The 18,265-nt window shown below is 42.8% G+C and overlaps 2 protein-coding genes across 3 annotated transcripts; both read left to right on the top strand.

Annotated features, from left to right (window-relative positions):
- The first annotated feature begins 13,131 nt into the window (after positions 1-13,131).
- Positions 13,132-15,077, top strand: LOC128724296 (alpha-tocopherol transfer protein-like). The gene is made up of 5 exons (XM_053818026.1): positions 13,132-13,228; positions 13,295-13,451; positions 14,280-14,387; positions 14,478-14,836; positions 14,916-15,077. The coding sequence occupies exons 1-5, from the start codon at positions 13,132-13,134 to the stop codon at positions 15,038-15,040; spliced, it is 846 nt and encodes a 281-aa protein (XP_053674001.1). The 3' UTR covers positions 15,041-15,077.
- A 616-nt stretch (positions 15,078-15,693) lies between these two features.
- LOC128726861 (probable pyruvate dehydrogenase E1 component subunit alpha, mitochondrial) lies at positions 15,694-18,265 on the top strand. Of its 2 annotated transcripts, none has more exons than XM_053820702.1 (3): positions 15,694-15,719; positions 16,268-16,327; positions 16,788-18,265. In XM_053820702.1, the coding sequence occupies exon 3, from the start codon at positions 16,872-16,874 to the stop codon at positions 17,865-17,867; it is 996 nt and encodes a 331-aa protein (XP_053676677.1). In that variant the 5' UTR covers positions 15,694-15,719; positions 16,268-16,327; positions 16,788-16,871; the 3' UTR covers positions 17,868-18,265. The 2 variants fall into 2 exon arrangements, with proteins under 2 accessions (XP_053676677.1, XP_053676676.1); XM_053820701.1 differs by lacking the exon at positions 15,694-15,719 and adding an exon at positions 16,041-16,148.

Raw genomic sequence — 18,265 nt, 5'->3', positions numbered from 1 at the left:
GAGATGCAGTTTAAACAAGATGTAATTATGTTGCGTCGAATTTTGCAAGTACACAACTTTGAATACTAAAAAACAAGCTAAAACCCCAGCTGCTAATCGTGCTCGTGGAATGAGTATCCAGCTACTATGAAGTCATAATTTATTCATTTTTAATTCATCGTGCATTCGAATCATTTTAAAAATTGAATAAATCATTGAAAATGAGCTAGCACGTTATCGAAAGCATTTCGATCAGGAATTGAGTAGCTGTGAAAAAAGTTCTATGAAATATTTATGAAACCCAACCTCCCAAGCTCTTTTACTGCTTGTCTAGAGAGGAATCAAATAGGCAAACAGCGTTACCCGTGGCTGGTTTGTCAAATGAGTTAGAGAGCAAGAGAGCTGCAAAAAAAGGAAGTGCCAGAAACCTTGAAGTTTCTATGGCAGAAGTACAGATTTGTCAAAAGAATCCATTACCGTTCATATTATTCTACTTTTTCTACTACCGTTTTTTTTTTGGCTCTTAAAAATGTTTTCATTCAAACTCTTCTCTGGACATCGTTTCTTGATCTCCTTTTAACGCTTTTTTGTCTTGTCCTCTGTTTCTCTGCCTTTCGCATTATTCAGTTCGGTTGGGCACTTATATTATTCCATACTTCTTCGCAAAATATTTAACCCTCCGCTGCAGCGAATGGGGCGATTACTCCGCGATTATTGTCTTTGTTCTTAATGGTACCTAATTTTCGAAGACTTTCGCTCCCAAAGTTTCGTCGCTTTCTGGCAACGGAGAAAAGTTTTTTCTCTGTTCAATTTGTCTTCTTCCGCCATAACCTTGACAGAAAAGTGACATTTAACCCTTTCTAGGGTACATAATCCAATCCCCGACCAAACATTATTAGCCACGCAATAATGCGAAGCGTAACCCGATCGAGTAGGCGAGGTCACTATTTTTTGTATTATTCCAAAGAAAGCAAACCATCAGAGATAGATCGGTTCTCATAATGACGCATTGCTTCGTAGCTCTGACCGATGGATGTGTCCATATGGGCATTACGGTGGTCGTATGTGAAGAAATTACTCGTTTGCTCGATCTAGCTGTCACCGAACGTGGCCAATAAAGCAAATAAAACAATCATATCGGACTACTTTTGTGGCGGTTGTTACCATGACGATTGGTAATATGCCGTTCGATCGTGTTACCAATCGTGGTGCAGGAAGGTCTAATAAATTACGAAATTGATTTACAGCTTACCCGTACCGAAAACCTAATCCGGTGGTGATTTTTGCGCGCACTAATTTTCACGAATCTTATCACCCTTATCATCCATCCGGCACGCGTACGCATACATTGTGGGCGCGAATGATTTATGACGGACCCGGAAAAGGCAAAATAATTCCATCCCTGGTACACCGATAACAGCCGCCGGGAAAATGGATGATAGGAAGCTATTTGATTTAAGATTCACTACACCTCTGCATTTCAAATTAGCAATCGTCAAGATTGTGGCACGAATCGAAAAATTCACCGCATGGCATGGCAATAGCGTCAGTAGAGCCGCTCTCAGCCACCTGGAGTTAGCTTTCTACGCCACACATTGAAATTCATAGGCCAATTCCATTGGCGTAAGGTGTTGAGCAGCATTTGTACATTTTGTATTTCACACAACTTTCCGCACTGCTATTCTTAGATCTACTTCATAGTATTTCTCATTCCGTTGTGTTGAACAAAAATATGAACATCGATCAAATATTAATTCGTTCATTTCCCATTTAAAGTCAGTATGTGTTGTGTTTGGTACCAGTTTGGAAACACGGTCGGTATGCACTGAACGGTGCTGTTTATAAACTGAGCCGTACAGGTGTAATTAAAATAGAACACAAAAAATCAAACAGCTATTTTGCGTGAACAACACTGCCCTGCTGCAGATTGGATGCAATTTTTAATCCTAAAGTACTTATTCGAAATTAATCGCAATTGTAAGCACAGATTTAATGCTCATAGCTCATTCGTAGAAACAAAAAATGGAAAATTGTTCTGTTCTTAAATAAAAAAAACCTTTCAACAGAGTTTCATTAGCTTGAATTGATGTGTTCGTGAGCTCTAGAACTTTTCTGAGCGGGATAATAAAATGAAACCACAAAAAATTTAAACTATACCAACATTCGTTACCGCATATTCAAGTATAGCCACTTGAGTTGATATTTTCAATTGCAGCTTGACTTTTCCTTAGCAGAAATAACTGAATTTTTGAATAAACAGGGGGTAACATTTATAATGAATCGTATGCTAGATGTATCTCACTGTTTTATTGCGCACTCGTTATTGTTGAGAAAAAAATGTATTTATTAAACAACATAAAGGATTAGCTATGCAGTTTTCCAATCATATTGGACAATTGGAGCAATTGCACATAGCTCGTCCAATGGGATTGCTCTTTTGTGTTTCTCAAAGTTCTGATTTGGAAAAAAGTTTTCACTCCGTATTCTGTTTGTATCATCGCTGTTTGTACTATCGTCATCGGTGCATCAGCACCAACAGCTTTTCGTTCGTTTTGTACATACCGGGTTGAAAGTACGAGCCATTTAATATATAAAAACCAGCCGGAAATGCGCCGAGGAATGTTAAAAATTAGTTTCATTGAATATTGTTGTTTCTTACCACAGAGGATTCACATTGAAAATTTCATCCTAGTATGAAAAGTTTTATGTTTAACGTTGGATTTTCCATGAGATAATGATATTTCCCATGCTCACACATTTCCTCATACATTCCACATGCACAATTGTTTGAAATACACGAAAACTGTTTTAATTACAGGAAATTGTTACGAAATGCCCTCTATACCTACCCTAAGTACATAATCTCGAGACGCGTATTACCATACGCCTCCAAACGCCTGCATGGCCACTGATATGGTATTTATCATTATCATCGTCCTGGCCACGATCATCGCAACCATCATCAATTTCGCAATGGCGTGATAAAATGTTTTTAACAGCACCCAGCGCTCCCATTTATAATTCAATTTTGTGCTATCTATGTTAACTGCTGGCCTCGCTACAATTACTCAAAGTAAAGTATCGGAGACGAACACATGCTGCAAATTGCACCTAACTTGTGGTTTCTCAGCTTTGAGCTAGCCTCGAGTACGCTCTGCTGGTTCCGTGGATTCTGTTTCGTAAATTGTTTCCCGTTGTGTGGTATGGCTTTGATGCTACACCTTTGTAAGGCATGAATGGAAGAAAAATTCTCTGCCACCTCAAATGGTGCTGAAGATGGCGGCATACTTCAAAGTATGCGAATCTTTACAGCAGATACAGAGACGCACCAGTCGCACGGATAATATCACCAGCTAGCATGGAAATTCCTGCCTCTCGTGCGGGTCGTTAGATTTGACATTTTTGTTGCTATTCCCATCATTAGTATTGTTAGTGAAACTTATACTAGCACCCCTTAAAAAACGCGCACAAAAGCAGTACGAGAAAACTAGAGTATTGAGGGGTTTTTTTTTGTTCAACATCGTATCGTTTTCTACCAGCACGCAATGAAGCGCTATTATGAACGAAACTATAACACTTTTCACTCGTGTATGAGTAATTTGTCACTAAACTTTGCAGCCACAGGCTTCATCCGGACACGTTTGGCTACTCCCAAACCCGAGCAACGCTGAACGCTGTAGGTTGCAACTGGATTGCCCACTTTCCACTCCGATGATGAAAAGTGCAGCATTTGAAAGCTATTCTTCATCCACATCCCACCAGCGGGCATGAAATTGATGTAGGTGTCAAAAAGCTAACGCAAAAAAAGAAAATATGTCCTGTCTGCACATTTTCCAGCTCAATCAATTTCCCTTTTTTCCAGCAGCGCTGCCATATCTCCCCGGGAGCGATTTTGTTGAACGACAATTGCAACGAATGAGATGGGATTTTCTTCCCGCTGCTTAAGAGCTGTGCAACAAGAATCACGTTTTGTGCCGCACTTCAGCTTTCAACGAGTCATTTGCGCCGTTCGCCGTCACCGCACGCGATATCCTTCCGACACGACGCGGACGGACACGAGCGCACCAGCAAAGTTCCATTTCCTTTGCTGGCCGGCGGAATCGGGTAAGTTTTTCAATTTTGAACTTTTTTCGCCATCTTACCGCCCACGCGGCATCGAATGATGGATGGCCACTGGTATCCGTCGGATGTAAGCGATCTGACGGCAGCACAATCGCAGCTCAAATCCCTGCGAAACGCCATTTGAGATCGACCATATATATATATGAGCATTCACGTACTTCCGCTTCCGTGCCGATGGGTTTCGGTCCCGTACAGACGCCTAACGGTTGGAAAGACGTGCTTTTTTTTCGTGTTTCTTCATCGAACAACTCCTCTGAGAAATTGTGGGAGAACGTGTTGATAATGCGAAGTGAGTGCTTGATCAATTTATCCGTTTCGTTTCGAGCGACGGATGCATTTGCCAGTCAACGAATGGCGCTCCGTCGAGGTGAACAGGTATTCCCGATCGGCCTTTTTTGTGGTTACAGACCTTTCTTTTTTTTTTGGTGTACCATCCGGTTTCCCAGTAAGCATTTGGGGGTCCTTGGGGCGCACAAAGCACCTTCCTTCCGATGGGTTTCCGTCGTAGCTGAACTCTCGTAGTTGAAAAGCGCCCCAAAGGTTGCTGGTGCTTGCTTTGAATGGAAGCAAGCGAATCCCACTACTCATCCCAATAAACTGGGTTTCATTATCCGACAAGTTTTGTTGTTGTTGTTGTTGTTTGCTCTCATCAAAATTTGCACCGTTTACAACGTTTTACCTCTTTCGCGTTTGCTCTGATCACGTGCTTTGGTATTCATTCCGTGAGGCAATCCAAAAAATTAAACAAAAAAAAATACACACCACCATTATTTGAAACGAGTGAAACGAGTGCAAACACGATTTGAATTTCATAACCGCGCAATGCCGCTTTCATAAAAGTGTAATGATTTCCTGCCGCAAGAAGGAAGCAGGACCATCGAGTTCACTGTAGTTTCTGCTATGTAAGTTTGGAACCCCGCGGGGTTTGCCAATTGCACGGAGTAAAAAGGCCGATTGCTTATACTTAATTCAATCCAATTAATAATACTTTAGTTTGCCATGCATAGCACCATTAGCGGAACCAGCAGTAGAATTTGTCAATGACAATGATAATGCAGTGACGTCAGGCTTCTCGCCAGCGAACGAGAATCCAACTAATGTAGTTGTACCTTGCAGAGCCATCGCTCCGCAAAGAAAATGTACTTATTTCAGCTAGAAGATTCAACAGCCATAGGATTGCTTCCGAACTCTACAAAAAAGGGGGCCGTGTTTGAGCGCCGGACAATCAATTATACATCGTCTGCTCTTCCAATCTCTGTTCACAAGTGCACAAGAGGAGCACAGAATTGCAGTGTAATAGCAACAGGCAAGAAAACGTGCCTGTTCAAAGCAAAAGTTATCTACCCCCGTATATAGATTCATTTGCGGGTTTACCACGTGTTTGTTTAGTGTGCAACCGTTCTCGTTTCTTTCAGCTTCACACTGCGCTTTGTCATCTCGACTGCAAGGAGTACAAAACCACCGAGCAACGGCATTATTGTTAGTGTCCTTGACTGATTCCAGTGCTACAATATGGCTTTTTTTTTTGTTAATATTTATGAAGTGCTTGCATCTCTTCTGTGTCTGCTCTATTACACTTTAACAATTTACCATTTTTAAATGCGACGTGTTCAGCGTCCTGGCGACCAGCCATGGAATATTGTCCCATTTTGCTGGCAAACAAAGATCTGTCCTATCAGCGAGAATCTGACCGTCGGAAAGAAACCCCCACCAACCTGATTCCCGGAGGGCGGTTTTAACTGATTGTCATTTTGTGTTGACAGACAACATCTGTCTGGGAGCCTTCTGTTACGGCCTTCCACCTCCTAATGTCTCATTTAGCCATCATTCTGGGGCCCCGTTGTTGGCTGCCCAACCGGTTTCCCGTTTTGGACAAGGTTTCCGTTGGTCCGGCACAGCTGCCGTTTCTGCAGCTGCAGACACAATTTGATTCGATTTTTCAATTTGATAAACTTTATGAATAGCTTGGCATCATCGTGCCAATGCTTCAAGTACCCGGGGGAGGTAGGTATAACTGGCATAGTAGCACGTTTACTGTATCACTCAGACCTTGTAGACGCTGAAGGTTTCTACGAAACGCGAGACCAATTCGTTTAATTCGCTCCAACGTGAATCAGTGCGCGAGGCAGCATTTCGACGTTCCGCGCGTATCCGCCGTGATTATATGCTTGTTTGTGTTTCGTTGGCCTGTGTGAGGGATGTTTTTTTTTTGCTCTCCTCGTTCTCCTTGGAACATCACGTCGGGTGAAAAGTTTCAGAGCACGTGTCCGTGTCCACTTCGCCCAGCCAAATGGGTTGCTCATTTCCGATAGGCGATTTTTTTTTATCGATTGCTCTCCCAAATACAGTGGCATCATCATTTTCGATTAGCACTCATTAGATGGGCTTGGGAGGGCACTTTGAAACAACCAGAAACATTCAATAATAACATATACATTTGAGGTGCAATAAAGTGCACAAAGAATATAATAAATGTACGCCAATCCTGTAAAGCAAAGCTGCGAAAACCCATTAGCCCTCTCAAGCCAAAATAAAAAAAATGGAGAAAACACTCTTTCAAATGAACTCTTTCTTGTCCAGTGTGTTTTAACAATGGCGGAAAATCTGGAAAAACTTTTTTCATAATTAGCTCGCCGATGGAAAAACACAAAAATACTATACGTTTTTGGGTATTCGTAAAATGATTGCTGAACTGAACTGACCAGCTGGAGCAAGAGTACGAGCAATGAATATGGCTTTCAACAAAGCCCAGCATGACGCGGGATGCTGGAATGACATTTCGTTCGCATTTACCCTTGTGCCCTTTGCAAGGCACATGAGTGGCATCGTGCCAAATGGGGAGTACATTTTCCAATGGAATTACGTGTCACGGCAGTACAATGAAAGCGGAGAAAGCCGTTAAGTACGTATCGGGTGCGATGAAAATTTTACAAAAAAAAGCTCCAATCTGAAATTTCCCGATTCGGTTGCCGTAAATGCCTCGAACGGATTTAGGTCTGTAAACCAAAATTTCGCACAACAGAGCCAAAAGTCTGACCAGTATTCACGATTGCACTGGGAGCAGTATTTCAAATTCCGTAATAACGTTAGCCCTACGATCGCCAGAATCCATATCATTACGGCACCACGATAGATTAGTAAAAATTGAATTACAGCTGATGGCAAATGGTAAATATATTTTGCTCAGCGTAGCGAAACATCGAATTTCAATGCGTTTGCATTAACGCAGTATTTATCGTCGGATGTTTGCGCGATAATCAAATCAATGGGCAGTCGCGTTTCTAGCTCCAGCGCACGAAATGCTCACCAAAAAGTTTTGCGAGAAAGCAGGTTGGCTACCGGAAAAATAATCATCCAAAAGCCGGAGCTCCATGAACGTTTCTTTCAAAAGCATCAAAGAATCATCAGCGAAAGTTAAACAGAGACCGTTTCCATTATGCGCTTGATCGAGCTTGGAGTTCTCGAAATCGGTCTTCTATCCTCTTACGCGGATATCTAAATGCAAAAAGCATCTCATTCCTAGAAAGCAAACCTTCATTTGATCCGCTATGATTTACTTATAGGCTTATATTAGCCGAACTCGGGCAAACTCAGTTGCACAGCAGTTTTCGCATTCTTTATACGGCTTCGCGATAGAACGTACGTACATTATGTACCTTACCATGCTTTACATAAATTTGTATTCTCGCTTTTTAACCTTCCATTGCGTCTTCTACATAAGCGGTATACATGGAACTTATCCTCAAAATAGTATATACTACAAATTCATGGGATGCATAAAAAATATATAGACTAAACCGAGAGAGCGGGATGCATTTCATTTTTTTTTGCCTTCCACGCTGTATCCATTCACACAGAATGTTTGGAGTTGAAATTAACCGGTCTTGTGCATAGCACTGGGTAAAGCTTTGCTCAACGACCATTTTCCGTTCCAGACCATAATTGCCATCATTGTGCATGATTTCCTTGCTGAGGCTGATTATTTTTTCATCGTCCTAGAGTCTTTGCAGCAGCTGGTTGAAACTACCCGGGATGGATTATACATTTCTCTAGCGACTTAGAACAGAAATATTTCACAAAAGCTACTTTCTTACATCAAGCCGTCGCCGCTGCGCGTACAGTACAGTTGGGTCAAGGTTAAAACTCAGCTTCAACTAAGAAATACGTTTCGCTTAGCACACTCGTTTCGTTTCACTTTGCCGAGGGTATTGATCTCGGATGCTGCCATGTAAGCGATGCACTGGCTTGAGCAATATGTTTTGCAAACCAATGAAGAAGGTTGCTACGCAAACCGAACGCCCTCTCTCGTGATTCGGTAATATAACACACGCAATTAACATGGACACTACCATTACGCAGTGCTGGTGTACGGTGTGGTGCACGCCACGACACTCGTGTAACTCTACACCTTTCAGGAGTGTGACTAGTTCACGGAAAAGCGACAGCAGCCTTCAAATGCTACAAATAGTGGGCGCTTTGGCGCTTCATTCGCCGTAACAATAGTGTGCAGAACTGAAGTCAACTTTTCACTATGCAATTTCGGTTGCTTTTTTGCTGCACATTAATCAAGCACGAACCACTCGCAGGATTCATCCTTACAAGACGGAGACGGCTAATTAAAGGCGTGATGTCGCCATTCTAGGACGGGTGGTCACAATATGGATCACTCGGTAAGCAATGCTGCAAAACTTCACCCATACGAGACTACAAGATTCAAACGGAACGGAACCACGCTAACGGCTTTAGCACGCACTCTCGCGCGAATCACGACACGTGTCGTCTGCGATAGCCTCCACCCGGTGGGACTGCTGTCACGAAACTGAGACCATTGGCTGCGAGGCGACTTCTCCATCCAAAACTCAGCATCCAACTGTGGGGAACAAGATTACACCCGACAATCGTACGCATGCTCACCACAGTTCTCCTGTCGCACCGAGCGGCCGATGAATGAAACTCCTTTCCCGTGGTCGATCGCACAATGGCGGGAAACCCACCGGTGGACGGAACGAGCACATGGAGCGTGAGTTGATGTGCCGCGCGTACGGACAAAAGCTGCCTCGAGCAAAGAAAGAAATATTCATACACCCCGAGTACTTACGTTAGGCTCAGCATCCTGTGCTGAGGCAGGTTACTTCCTTGCGGTGCAATGACTGCACTCTTGCACTCGCACACCTGTTGCTGTGCAATAGGCGGTCCTCACGGGGTGCTTATTGAGTTATAAGCAAATTAGTTTCCCGTCGCCATCGTCAGCGATTCGACGCCATCGCTAACGCCTGGAAGGGTGGCCACGTCACGCGTCGCGCAACCGATCACGACATGAAAAGGAAATTGGTTTTGCATACGAAATTAGCCACCAATAGGCGGCGTTGTGTGCCAGAACGCCCTCGTACGATCATTGTCTGGGATGCGGAACAATCGGTACGCCTAATTTGAATCTGCTCTGGTTGACCTTTTGCTATTTTCCGTGTTGAGGAGAGTGTGTTTGCACATTCGCGAAGGGCGGGTCGTCGAGTGCAACAGAATGCATTTTTAAAGTGCACTTCAGAACAGGATCGAAGGTCATCGTTGATCAGCTAATTGGTAATAAGCTGAAATTAGAGGGTTTGGGAACAGTTTTTCGGGAAGCGGCATTCCGGCTTGGTACGAGCTAGTTGAAATTATTGCATTCTCTGGTTTTGCTTGCTAATGTATAGGGCAAAGTAATTATTATTATGGAGTTATCCCTTGTGCCCAAGATTCGTTCTTTCATTGAAGCATTCTTTTGTCTTTATGCGACAAACTTTGCCCAGTGATGGAGCCTTGGATTTGAGCATCATCTGAACGAAGTTAGTCGCATAACAGTGGTGGACCGATTTCTGCCAATTGTCCACCATAATCGTCATCGTAACACTGCGCACTGCACGGGGCTTAAACTAAATGAGCTTCGCTGCTAACGGACATGACGACATTAAAGTACAACTACTGTGATATGATCTCTAACTCAGATCACAGCAGAAGTTCCTTCAATATTGACACCCTAGTTCCTGATTCTGCTCTATCTGTTCTTTTGAAAAAAAAAAATGATAATAACTAAAACCTCTCCACAAACTTCTTCTACGCTCGTAGCTCTCTTCGAAGCCTGAAAGTGCAAAGTTAGTAGGTAACTACTGCTGTGATATGGGCGATAACGCTTTACTGTTCACATATCACACCGGGAGTTCCTTCAGACTTCAGACACTCGATTCTCTCCAAAAGCGCCTGACTGCATGCCCTTTCTTTTGCTTGCTTCCATCCCCATTCGCCACACTCGCGGTAGTCGGTGTCTCGACGATTTAGGATACGAGTGTTCGGTCTAGTCACTTTTCGCCAAATTTATCACAAGCGACTACTCCGACATTCGCCCTAAGCCGCGAGGAGAAACTGCACTTCTTTCACTGCACTGTCACTTCTTTCACACAATACTGCCAGGATGCGGTCAGTCACTTTCGTAAGCCAGTAATTTGTCTTCGATCGCTGCTGGCCGTCGATCGAGGTGTTGGCGAAATAATGCTCACTGCTCAACTGATAGCCTAAGCACATTTTTCCGCCACCTTATATATGTGACCAATTTCGATATTTAGGTTAGTACACGCGTTGTGGACGAGCAGGGGGCGGGAAATTTTCCTCACGGGTGTACCACCCGGGTAAAAGTGATGACCGGTTCGGCAAAACACAGCCGTTTTGGCCGTTAGCAGTTTCCCCAAGGTAGTTCAACGTCAACATTAAAGGCGTTGGATCGCCAAGGTACAACAACTAGGGGCGGGATATGCCTACATGTTGCTGACGTGTGCATCTTGTGGGTGCTTCTTTTTTTACTTTTGTCACCGTTTTTGCTAATAAAGAAGAGTCCGTTGTCGTTTTTCCTCTGCATCGGCGGGGTTGACACACTAAATGGGGTAGAAACGGTGCGGGCTCAGCACGATGCCTGCGCAATAATAGGTAGCAGAGACTAATGGCTTCGCTTAAGGAAAGCCCGTTTAACACCGCGTTTTGGGTAAAGCAACTCGCTTCCGTGCGTAGTTGTTGAAACAGCAGCATTTTTGTTTAAAAACCAACGTGCAAAGCTCAAGGTAGCAATCGCAAACGACGGTTATTTTTCACCAGAATTGTTTATGCCACTTTAGTAGGTCAGCAAGGAGGATTGTTTTAATTTTCGGTGCAATTACATCCGTACCCGAAATGGTTTCTAACGTCATAGTTATTCTAGAAACATTGCCTGCATGTCGTAAGCAAGCCTTTAACTGCCTATTTGAATTTTTCCATGATTTATGCTTTCACGCTGTATGGACGTATCAGTCCGTTTGAATGCAGTAAAATGAAATTACTCAAATCAAATTTTTACAATGGTATACGTACTACTTAGTGCTGCTACTACTTGACTTGCGATTCATATTCGGGAATGAATTTAAAACATACTTTTGTTTAGTCCGTGTAGTTTGTCTATATAATGAAGGATTTTCTTTGTAAATGAAGACGCGTTCTTACATTTATTTTGTCATATATATTTAAGAAGCATCCCGACATGCCCACAAATGAGGAAAATGCGATCAAAACGAATTGAAAATTGGATAAATTACGTTTTCCGAGCAGTGTCAACATTACACCCTGAAGCATGTCATAGGTCACGTCGAAGCATAACTTTTTCTTCAAGTGGTCCTTCTCTTGTGAGCTCCTTCGAGAAAAACTTGGCAAAATTAAACCACTGTGTAAAACCACGAAAGTGGGAAACCATCGAGTGGGATGCTCAAGAATGCTAACTTTACCAGTACTGTCTTTGACAGTTCGCTTGCTCCGTTCACTAGAGATGACACACCGTTTACGAATGCATCAACATAGTTCATTTTTGTATCTCCCTGTGCCGTTCCAGATAATGTAAACACAATCTTTTTTTAAACCCGCGCATACTTCCACGTTGCATGTTCATACCATTTGGACACTTCGCGCATTCGAACGAAGGCTAGCGTGAAAGCACTAGCTTAATTAGTCTTTGGAGGATAGTTGTTAAACAGCTGCCTGAAAATAAAAGTTTACTAAGTTTCGCTTTAAATCGGACAGAGGAGGATACACGACCGCTCTCAAGGGAAGAGTTAAACCTATCTTAGTCCTTCTGGTTCGTAGCAGGGATTGTACACGCTGAATTTAACTTTCCCATCGTATAGTATCCATTTTCATGCACTGTGCGGATATTCTGTTGCATAAAGTACAATTACGGTTGCGTTGCACACGAACGCAAGTAAGCTGGCCAAAGTTTGCCCTTTCGATTGCGAACGTACCCGTGCCGTTTGTTACAATATCTTAGCCTTAGCTTTCGTGGAGCGCGTTACCGGTAGAAATAGGCCAGTAATCAGCATTTAGCGACCTGCGATATTCGCAGCGCTGCGTGCAGCTTGGTGACAGACTAGAAGCATAAATCTGCAATGCTTTACCTTCTCTACAGCAAACAGATTGGTGTTAGCTCTCATGAAACCATTTACCCCATGTACGTACGAAACAATCTCATCACATTCATCTGGTGCTATGAAAATTGATGCAGTCCGGAGATTGCAATAATTAGAATAAAAAACAGATCTACTGAATAGAGGCATGACTCTAAGTGAGTAGTTTTGCATAAGTTTCATGGAAACCATACAAAATAAAATAAAAATAACGAGCATAATCCTGTATTGTTTGCTCTAAGGTGCATAAATCAGTTTTGTTGTAAATCCTACATCATCCTGGGTGTGCTTGGTAATAATTCACGCAAAGGTTAATAAGCTTCGATCATCGTCAGATTCGCTGAGAGTTGATAAGTTTGTACGATAAACCCGATAGTCATGCAAATCGATTATCGTTCAGCTCAAACAATGCCCATGCTCAAGCGATAAGCCAATACTTCGCACACAAGTGTGCTTGTACCCAGAGCGTCAATCTTGCTATCTCATCACTGTACCGAACGGCCAATGATGACGCTGATGTTATTCATTTGAACGGTGACCATAGTAGACTGTGCGTTGGAAGCGAGCAGATCGTCAGATGGATGGACTTGAGCAGTGGCCACTGGTTGATCGTAGTAGCCTTGATGGGATCAAGCAATGGCTGACCACGCAACCCCATTTACCTCAGATTGAAGGTAAGACAACGAAAGTAAACGCAAGTGCCGACCGATGGAGAGACTAAAGTTGAGTGTATTTTGCAGAACACGTTATCGCCCTCTTTTTACATGCCAACTATGGCAATCAGGAAGCGAGTCAACGTACCATCGAGAATTACTACACGCTTCGAACGAGCCATCGGGAATGCTTTACCGACCGGAACGTGTTCAACGATGCAATGCAAACGGCGCTAAGAATCATGTGAATATTACAAAGCGATAAAGTAATTATTTAAGCGACTTCTCCGTATAAACGTGACAGTTCAGCGTGAACTTGCCGTTTTCTATTGATTGTACCCAACAGACGCACTCGCGGGTGTCGGTTTTTTCTTATGATGGCTCGCGTAAATATTTAATCAAGCCAATCTTGCTACATACATTTTTCAAGTAACGGTGTAGTGGTGCCAGCGACACATGATTATACCTTACGCACAACAATTACCTCCGTGTTATAGAGCTAGTGTCTATGGATTATACGCTACACGTGCACCACCACACGAGCCCAGTGAATTAATAGACCCTATGTCGAGTAGGCTTTGAGTGGAAGGGGTGGATCCACTATTATGCAACTATCTTTAGAAAAAGATGCTGTATACGCGGATTTCCAGATAAATCTACCCGATCTAGCGTGGAGTTTCTACTACCACTAGAAGTCTCAATGGTTATGAATTTAAGTTGCAATGTCTTGATTACTTTAGCACAAATCTTAAGCATGGTTGTTCATGCGACTATAAAGACTCATACGTAATTGCATCATCAGGCGGCTCCATTGTGGTGAGCAAAACAAAACAAGCACTTTCACCTGAAGAAATGAAGTGCGAATGGAAATGATTAAATAAGGAACATAGCCACAGGGATTAGTACATTAAACTGCTTCTGTTACTAGTAAGACGCGATTGAATAGATTATAATATACTAGAGGGAATCATTTTAATCAAATTACAATATCCACAATAATAATTCAATTATCATAATGAAATGCCGCCTCATTCACACCGCTCTGCATATTTTATCACTCCCCCACATTCAGGATGTTTACAACGCTTCCTGGTGAAACGAAAGAGGGCTACAAAATGGTGTACACCCGTTTGCTCACATCGGATGCCTCGGAATTCAATCACCCTCAAATACTGAAGCTGTACGTACGGCAAATTGAATCCCAATTCCAATTTCAGAACACCCGCTAATTGTCTTACGCTCGTTTCGAAATACGCTCAATTTCCTCAAGGATAACCATGTGCTTAGATTTGTGGGTAAAAATGGAAGGCAATGCCAACGGGCACATTATGCTGACGGATATGCAAGGCATGCATATGGGCCACATGACCAAGATGAACATGGCAGCGGTAAAGAAGCATATGTTCTACGTGCAGGAAGCCCTACCAATCAGGCTGAAGCAACTACACATGATAAACGTGGTACCGTTCATGAGCCGGCTGATGTTTCTCGTGAGGCCATTTATGCGCAAAGATGTACAAGAGATGATAAACTTGCACGTTAATGTGGACACGCTGCAAACTATGATTCCCATTGAAAGCCTGCCAAACGAGTACGGTGGAAAGGCCGGATCTTTCCAGCAACTCGAAGGTAATGCCCATAGCGCAGATCAGGTAGTACAGAAAAATTAGCACGTTATTCTTCAATGATGTATTCTTTTTTATTGCAGAATCGTTTAAGGAAAAGTTGTATGCCAACAGCGATTGGTTTCGAGCCATGGAATCCCAATATTTGGTTGACGAAGCAAAGCGGCTTCCAAAACCTAAACGATACATGTTTGGATTTTTTGGTTAATTGATGTTATGTTTGATAGTATCTAATAAAACAATGTTAAAAAATAAATGATTTCTAGCGATTGTTACCATGAAGGAATCACATAGAGTGAGGATTTTTTACTTTGATATGATATTCAAATTGATATTCAAATAGTGGCTGTTTGATTTATTTAGCAATTAATAATGTAGGAAGTCTTTCTGTTTTTTATTCATTACAGTAAGCTAAACAATATAACATTCAAAGAAACAATAAAAAGGGGTTTTCATACTACTTCTGGATCATGAACATAAAAACGGAACAAAATTACAAAATATTACTGTTGAAAAGATTTAACAGAAACTTTGCTATGGTAGCAGTGAAGCTGAACGAGACCTTGGAGCGTGAGATATCGTTATGTGCCGTGAGCAGTATTTCACGTGTTACCAATGCATGAGCTGGCCAGCTAGTGAGGCGTGAGAATTTGTTATTCACTTTCATCAAACCACGAACGGTAGAATCAAATCAAGTACTATAAACACAATTAAAGCGCGGAGAAACGTCAAGGCATTATTTGGATGTAGTAGTGAAAAGCGAGGCGGTTTGACATTTGTATGTTATTTTCATTGCAGAAAAATAACACAGGCTTAACATTATCAGCGCAAAAATGCTCTCAAACGTAGCAAAATCGATCGGCCAGCGTAATTTGTTTGATGTACTGGTGAGTAATATCGGTATAGATTAACACAGTTCACGAATATTGTGCGGAGGTTTGATAAACTAGTTCGAATATCGCTCCCGGTGCCTCCTATGTTGTAATTTTTGCGACCGAAATTTGCCACCTGTGCGCCGATACTTTCCTCCTTCGCTTTTGCGCTCGCAGTGATTGCATAATGTAGGATCAAAAATGACGTGCGTATAGTGAATATTAAGCAAAGTGCCTAAAGATACAAAGTGTGTTTCATAAGTTGATTGTATTGAAGGGCTAATCCAAGCTTTTGATAGCTTCGAAACCGCATAGTTACATTATCTGTGTTACAATATGGGATTATCAAAGTTGATAAAAACAATCTTCCGGTCGGGCAATGCGGCGACTGAGGCAATCAAACCGAATAGCACAACTAGCTCCGTCGGAAAGGAGCAAAAATTGGTTAGAATGTTTTAGCTGTTATTTACTGTTGTCATAATACAATGAAATGAAGTGAAGCTAAGTCCTAATTTAAGTTTCATTTTTGTTGAATAATATGTTTTATCTTTCGTTTATTTTAGAAAACACTTTCAATCCAGCAACAGCATGGATACGCATCAGAAGCTACGTTTGAGACTCGGGTAAGTTTACCTCAGGTTTTATTGCAATGTCTTTTGGTGATTCTTTATTCGATTCAAGTTCTTGGATTTATTGAAATGACCTTTGCTGCAGTTAGACATTTACGACCTCTCGTTCGGACGATGCCGACGTAACCTATCAAGGTCATATGCTATCAGCAGTGCTGTAGTGGAATCGTACATGACCTACCATTCTATGATTTGTCGATTTCATGATAAGAAATAATGCTTGTTTTGTTTGAATTTTACTCAATGCAAATGAGCGCATTCTTCCCGGTTCCATTGTACAATTTGTCTGTTCCGATATAGCAATATGCTCTTAACAATTAAACCTATTATGGACAAATAATTATATTATAGACTACCTCCAATGTCAACATTTGGTTTAACAATTATTGCTAACATATATTTGTTGTTTTCGATCATGTCCCGATATCCCCATCATACCTCCTGTGTGAAATAGGCTTTTAAACTACATAACCTCGAAGAGGGACCATCGACGAAGGTGACGGTCACCAAGGAAGATGCCTTGAAGTACTACAGCCAGATGTACATGATAAGACGCATGGAAACGGCGGCCGGAAACCTGTACAAAGAGAAAATAATCAGAGGGTTCTGCCACCTGTACTCTGGCCAGGAGGCGTGCGCTGTTGGAATGCGCGCAGCAATGCGTCCCGAGGATTCCTGCATCACTGCCTATCGTTGTCACGGGTGGTCGTACCTGATGGGTGTTTCCCCGCAGGCCGTACTTACCGAGCTGACCGGGCGAAGTGGCGGATGCGCTCGGGGCAAGGGTGGTAGCATGCACATGTATGGCAAGAACTTCTACGGCGGAAACGGTATTGTCGGAGCGCAGGTGCCACTCGGCGTTGGCATTGGTTTTGCGGCAAAATACAACGGTACCCAGGGAGCGTGTATTGCGCTGTACGGGGATGGTGCCGCGAATCAGGGACAGCTTTTTGAAGTTTACAACATGGCAAAGCTGTGGAATACACCGTGCATATTCGTCTGCGAAAACAATGGCTACGGCATGGGTACCAGTGCGGAACGCGCTTCGGCCAACACGAATTACTACACACGAGGAGATTTTGTGCCCGGCATTTGGGTTGACGGCATGGACGTCCTGGCGGTACGTGAAGCTACTCGTTTTGCTCTGGAACATACCTCGTCCGGCAAGGGACCGATTCTTATGGAAACGGCCACGTACCGGTACTCTGGACATTCGATGTCTGATCCTGGCACGAGCTACCGGTCTCGCGATGAAATTGCAGAAGTTCGACAGACCCGAGATCCAATTACGTCCCTTCGCGAAAAGATTCTCACCAATGAACTGGCAACGGTGGAGGAGTTGAAAGAAATGGAAGGAAAAATTCGCGCCGAAGTCGATACTGCCACGAAGGTTGCCAAGGCGGACAAGGAAATATCTGTCGAGGAGCTGACCGCCGATATTTACTGCAATCCGCAAAATTTGACAACCGTCCGCAATACACTGCCCCTCGCGGAGCTTCAGCACAAAAGACTCGGCCAGGCAGTCAACATGTAATGCTCTAGCATCGAAATAGAATGTCTCATGTCGCAGCTGTAATGTAAAAGCTCTATCGAACATCACGTAACACGCACAATTCTGAACGATCTTAGCTGAGCGGTAAATACCGCGAAAGTAAACGATAGATGCAATCTCACTAGCCAATTCGTTTAACGGAAAACCCATTTATTTCGGGGATCTGAGCTGGAAACGTTCTGCTTGTATGCGTTACGGTACCGTGTGCCCATGAAATGTAGCTTTTAAAACACATTCTACGAACATCGCAAGAATTTCACTCCCCTAAGGAGAGTTTGTCGAAATATTGACCGAAAATAATACGTGTATTTATCTTTTTTTTTCAATTGAAAACGGGTGGGAAAGCATTTAAGACAACACAGAAATACAACTGACATTCG

This window comes from Anopheles nili, chromosome 3 (assembly GCF_943737925.1).
Source record: "Anopheles nili chromosome 3, idAnoNiliSN_F5_01, whole genome shotgun sequence".
NCBI lineage: Eukaryota > Metazoa > Arthropoda > Insecta > Diptera > Culicidae > Anopheles > Anopheles nili.
Note: the sequence above shows the minus strand (reverse complement) of the source record. Positions and strands in the feature narration are given on the sequence as shown.

What these genes read in the sequence shown, in the direction of transcription:
- LOC128724296 (XM_053818026.1), top strand. Translation starts at nt 13,132, where the DNA reads ATGGATGGACTTGAGCAGTGGCCACTGGTTGATCGTAGTAGCCTTGAT. An exon ending in CCATTTACCTCAGATTGAAG is followed by an intron (nt 13,229 to 13,294) that starts GTAAGACAACGA and finishes TGTATTTTGCAG; the next exon opens with AACACGTTATCGCCCTCTTT. An exon ending in CAAACGGCGCTAAGAATCAT is followed by an intron (nt 13,452 to 14,279) that starts GTGAATATTACA and finishes CCCCACATTCAG; the next exon opens with GATGTTTACAACGCTTCCTG.
- LOC128726861 (XM_053820701.1), top strand. Translation starts at nt 16,041, where the DNA reads ATGGGATTATCAAAGTTGATAAAAACAATCTTCCGGTCGGGCAATGCG. An exon ending in TCGGAAAGGAGCAAAAATTG is followed by an intron (nt 16,149 to 16,267) that starts GTTAGAATGTTT and finishes CGTTTATTTTAG; the next exon opens with AAAACACTTTCAATCCAGCA. An exon ending in AAGCTACGTTTGAGACTCGG is followed by an intron (nt 16,328 to 16,787) that starts GTAAGTTTACCT and finishes TGTGTGAAATAG; the next exon opens with GCTTTTAAACTACATAACCT.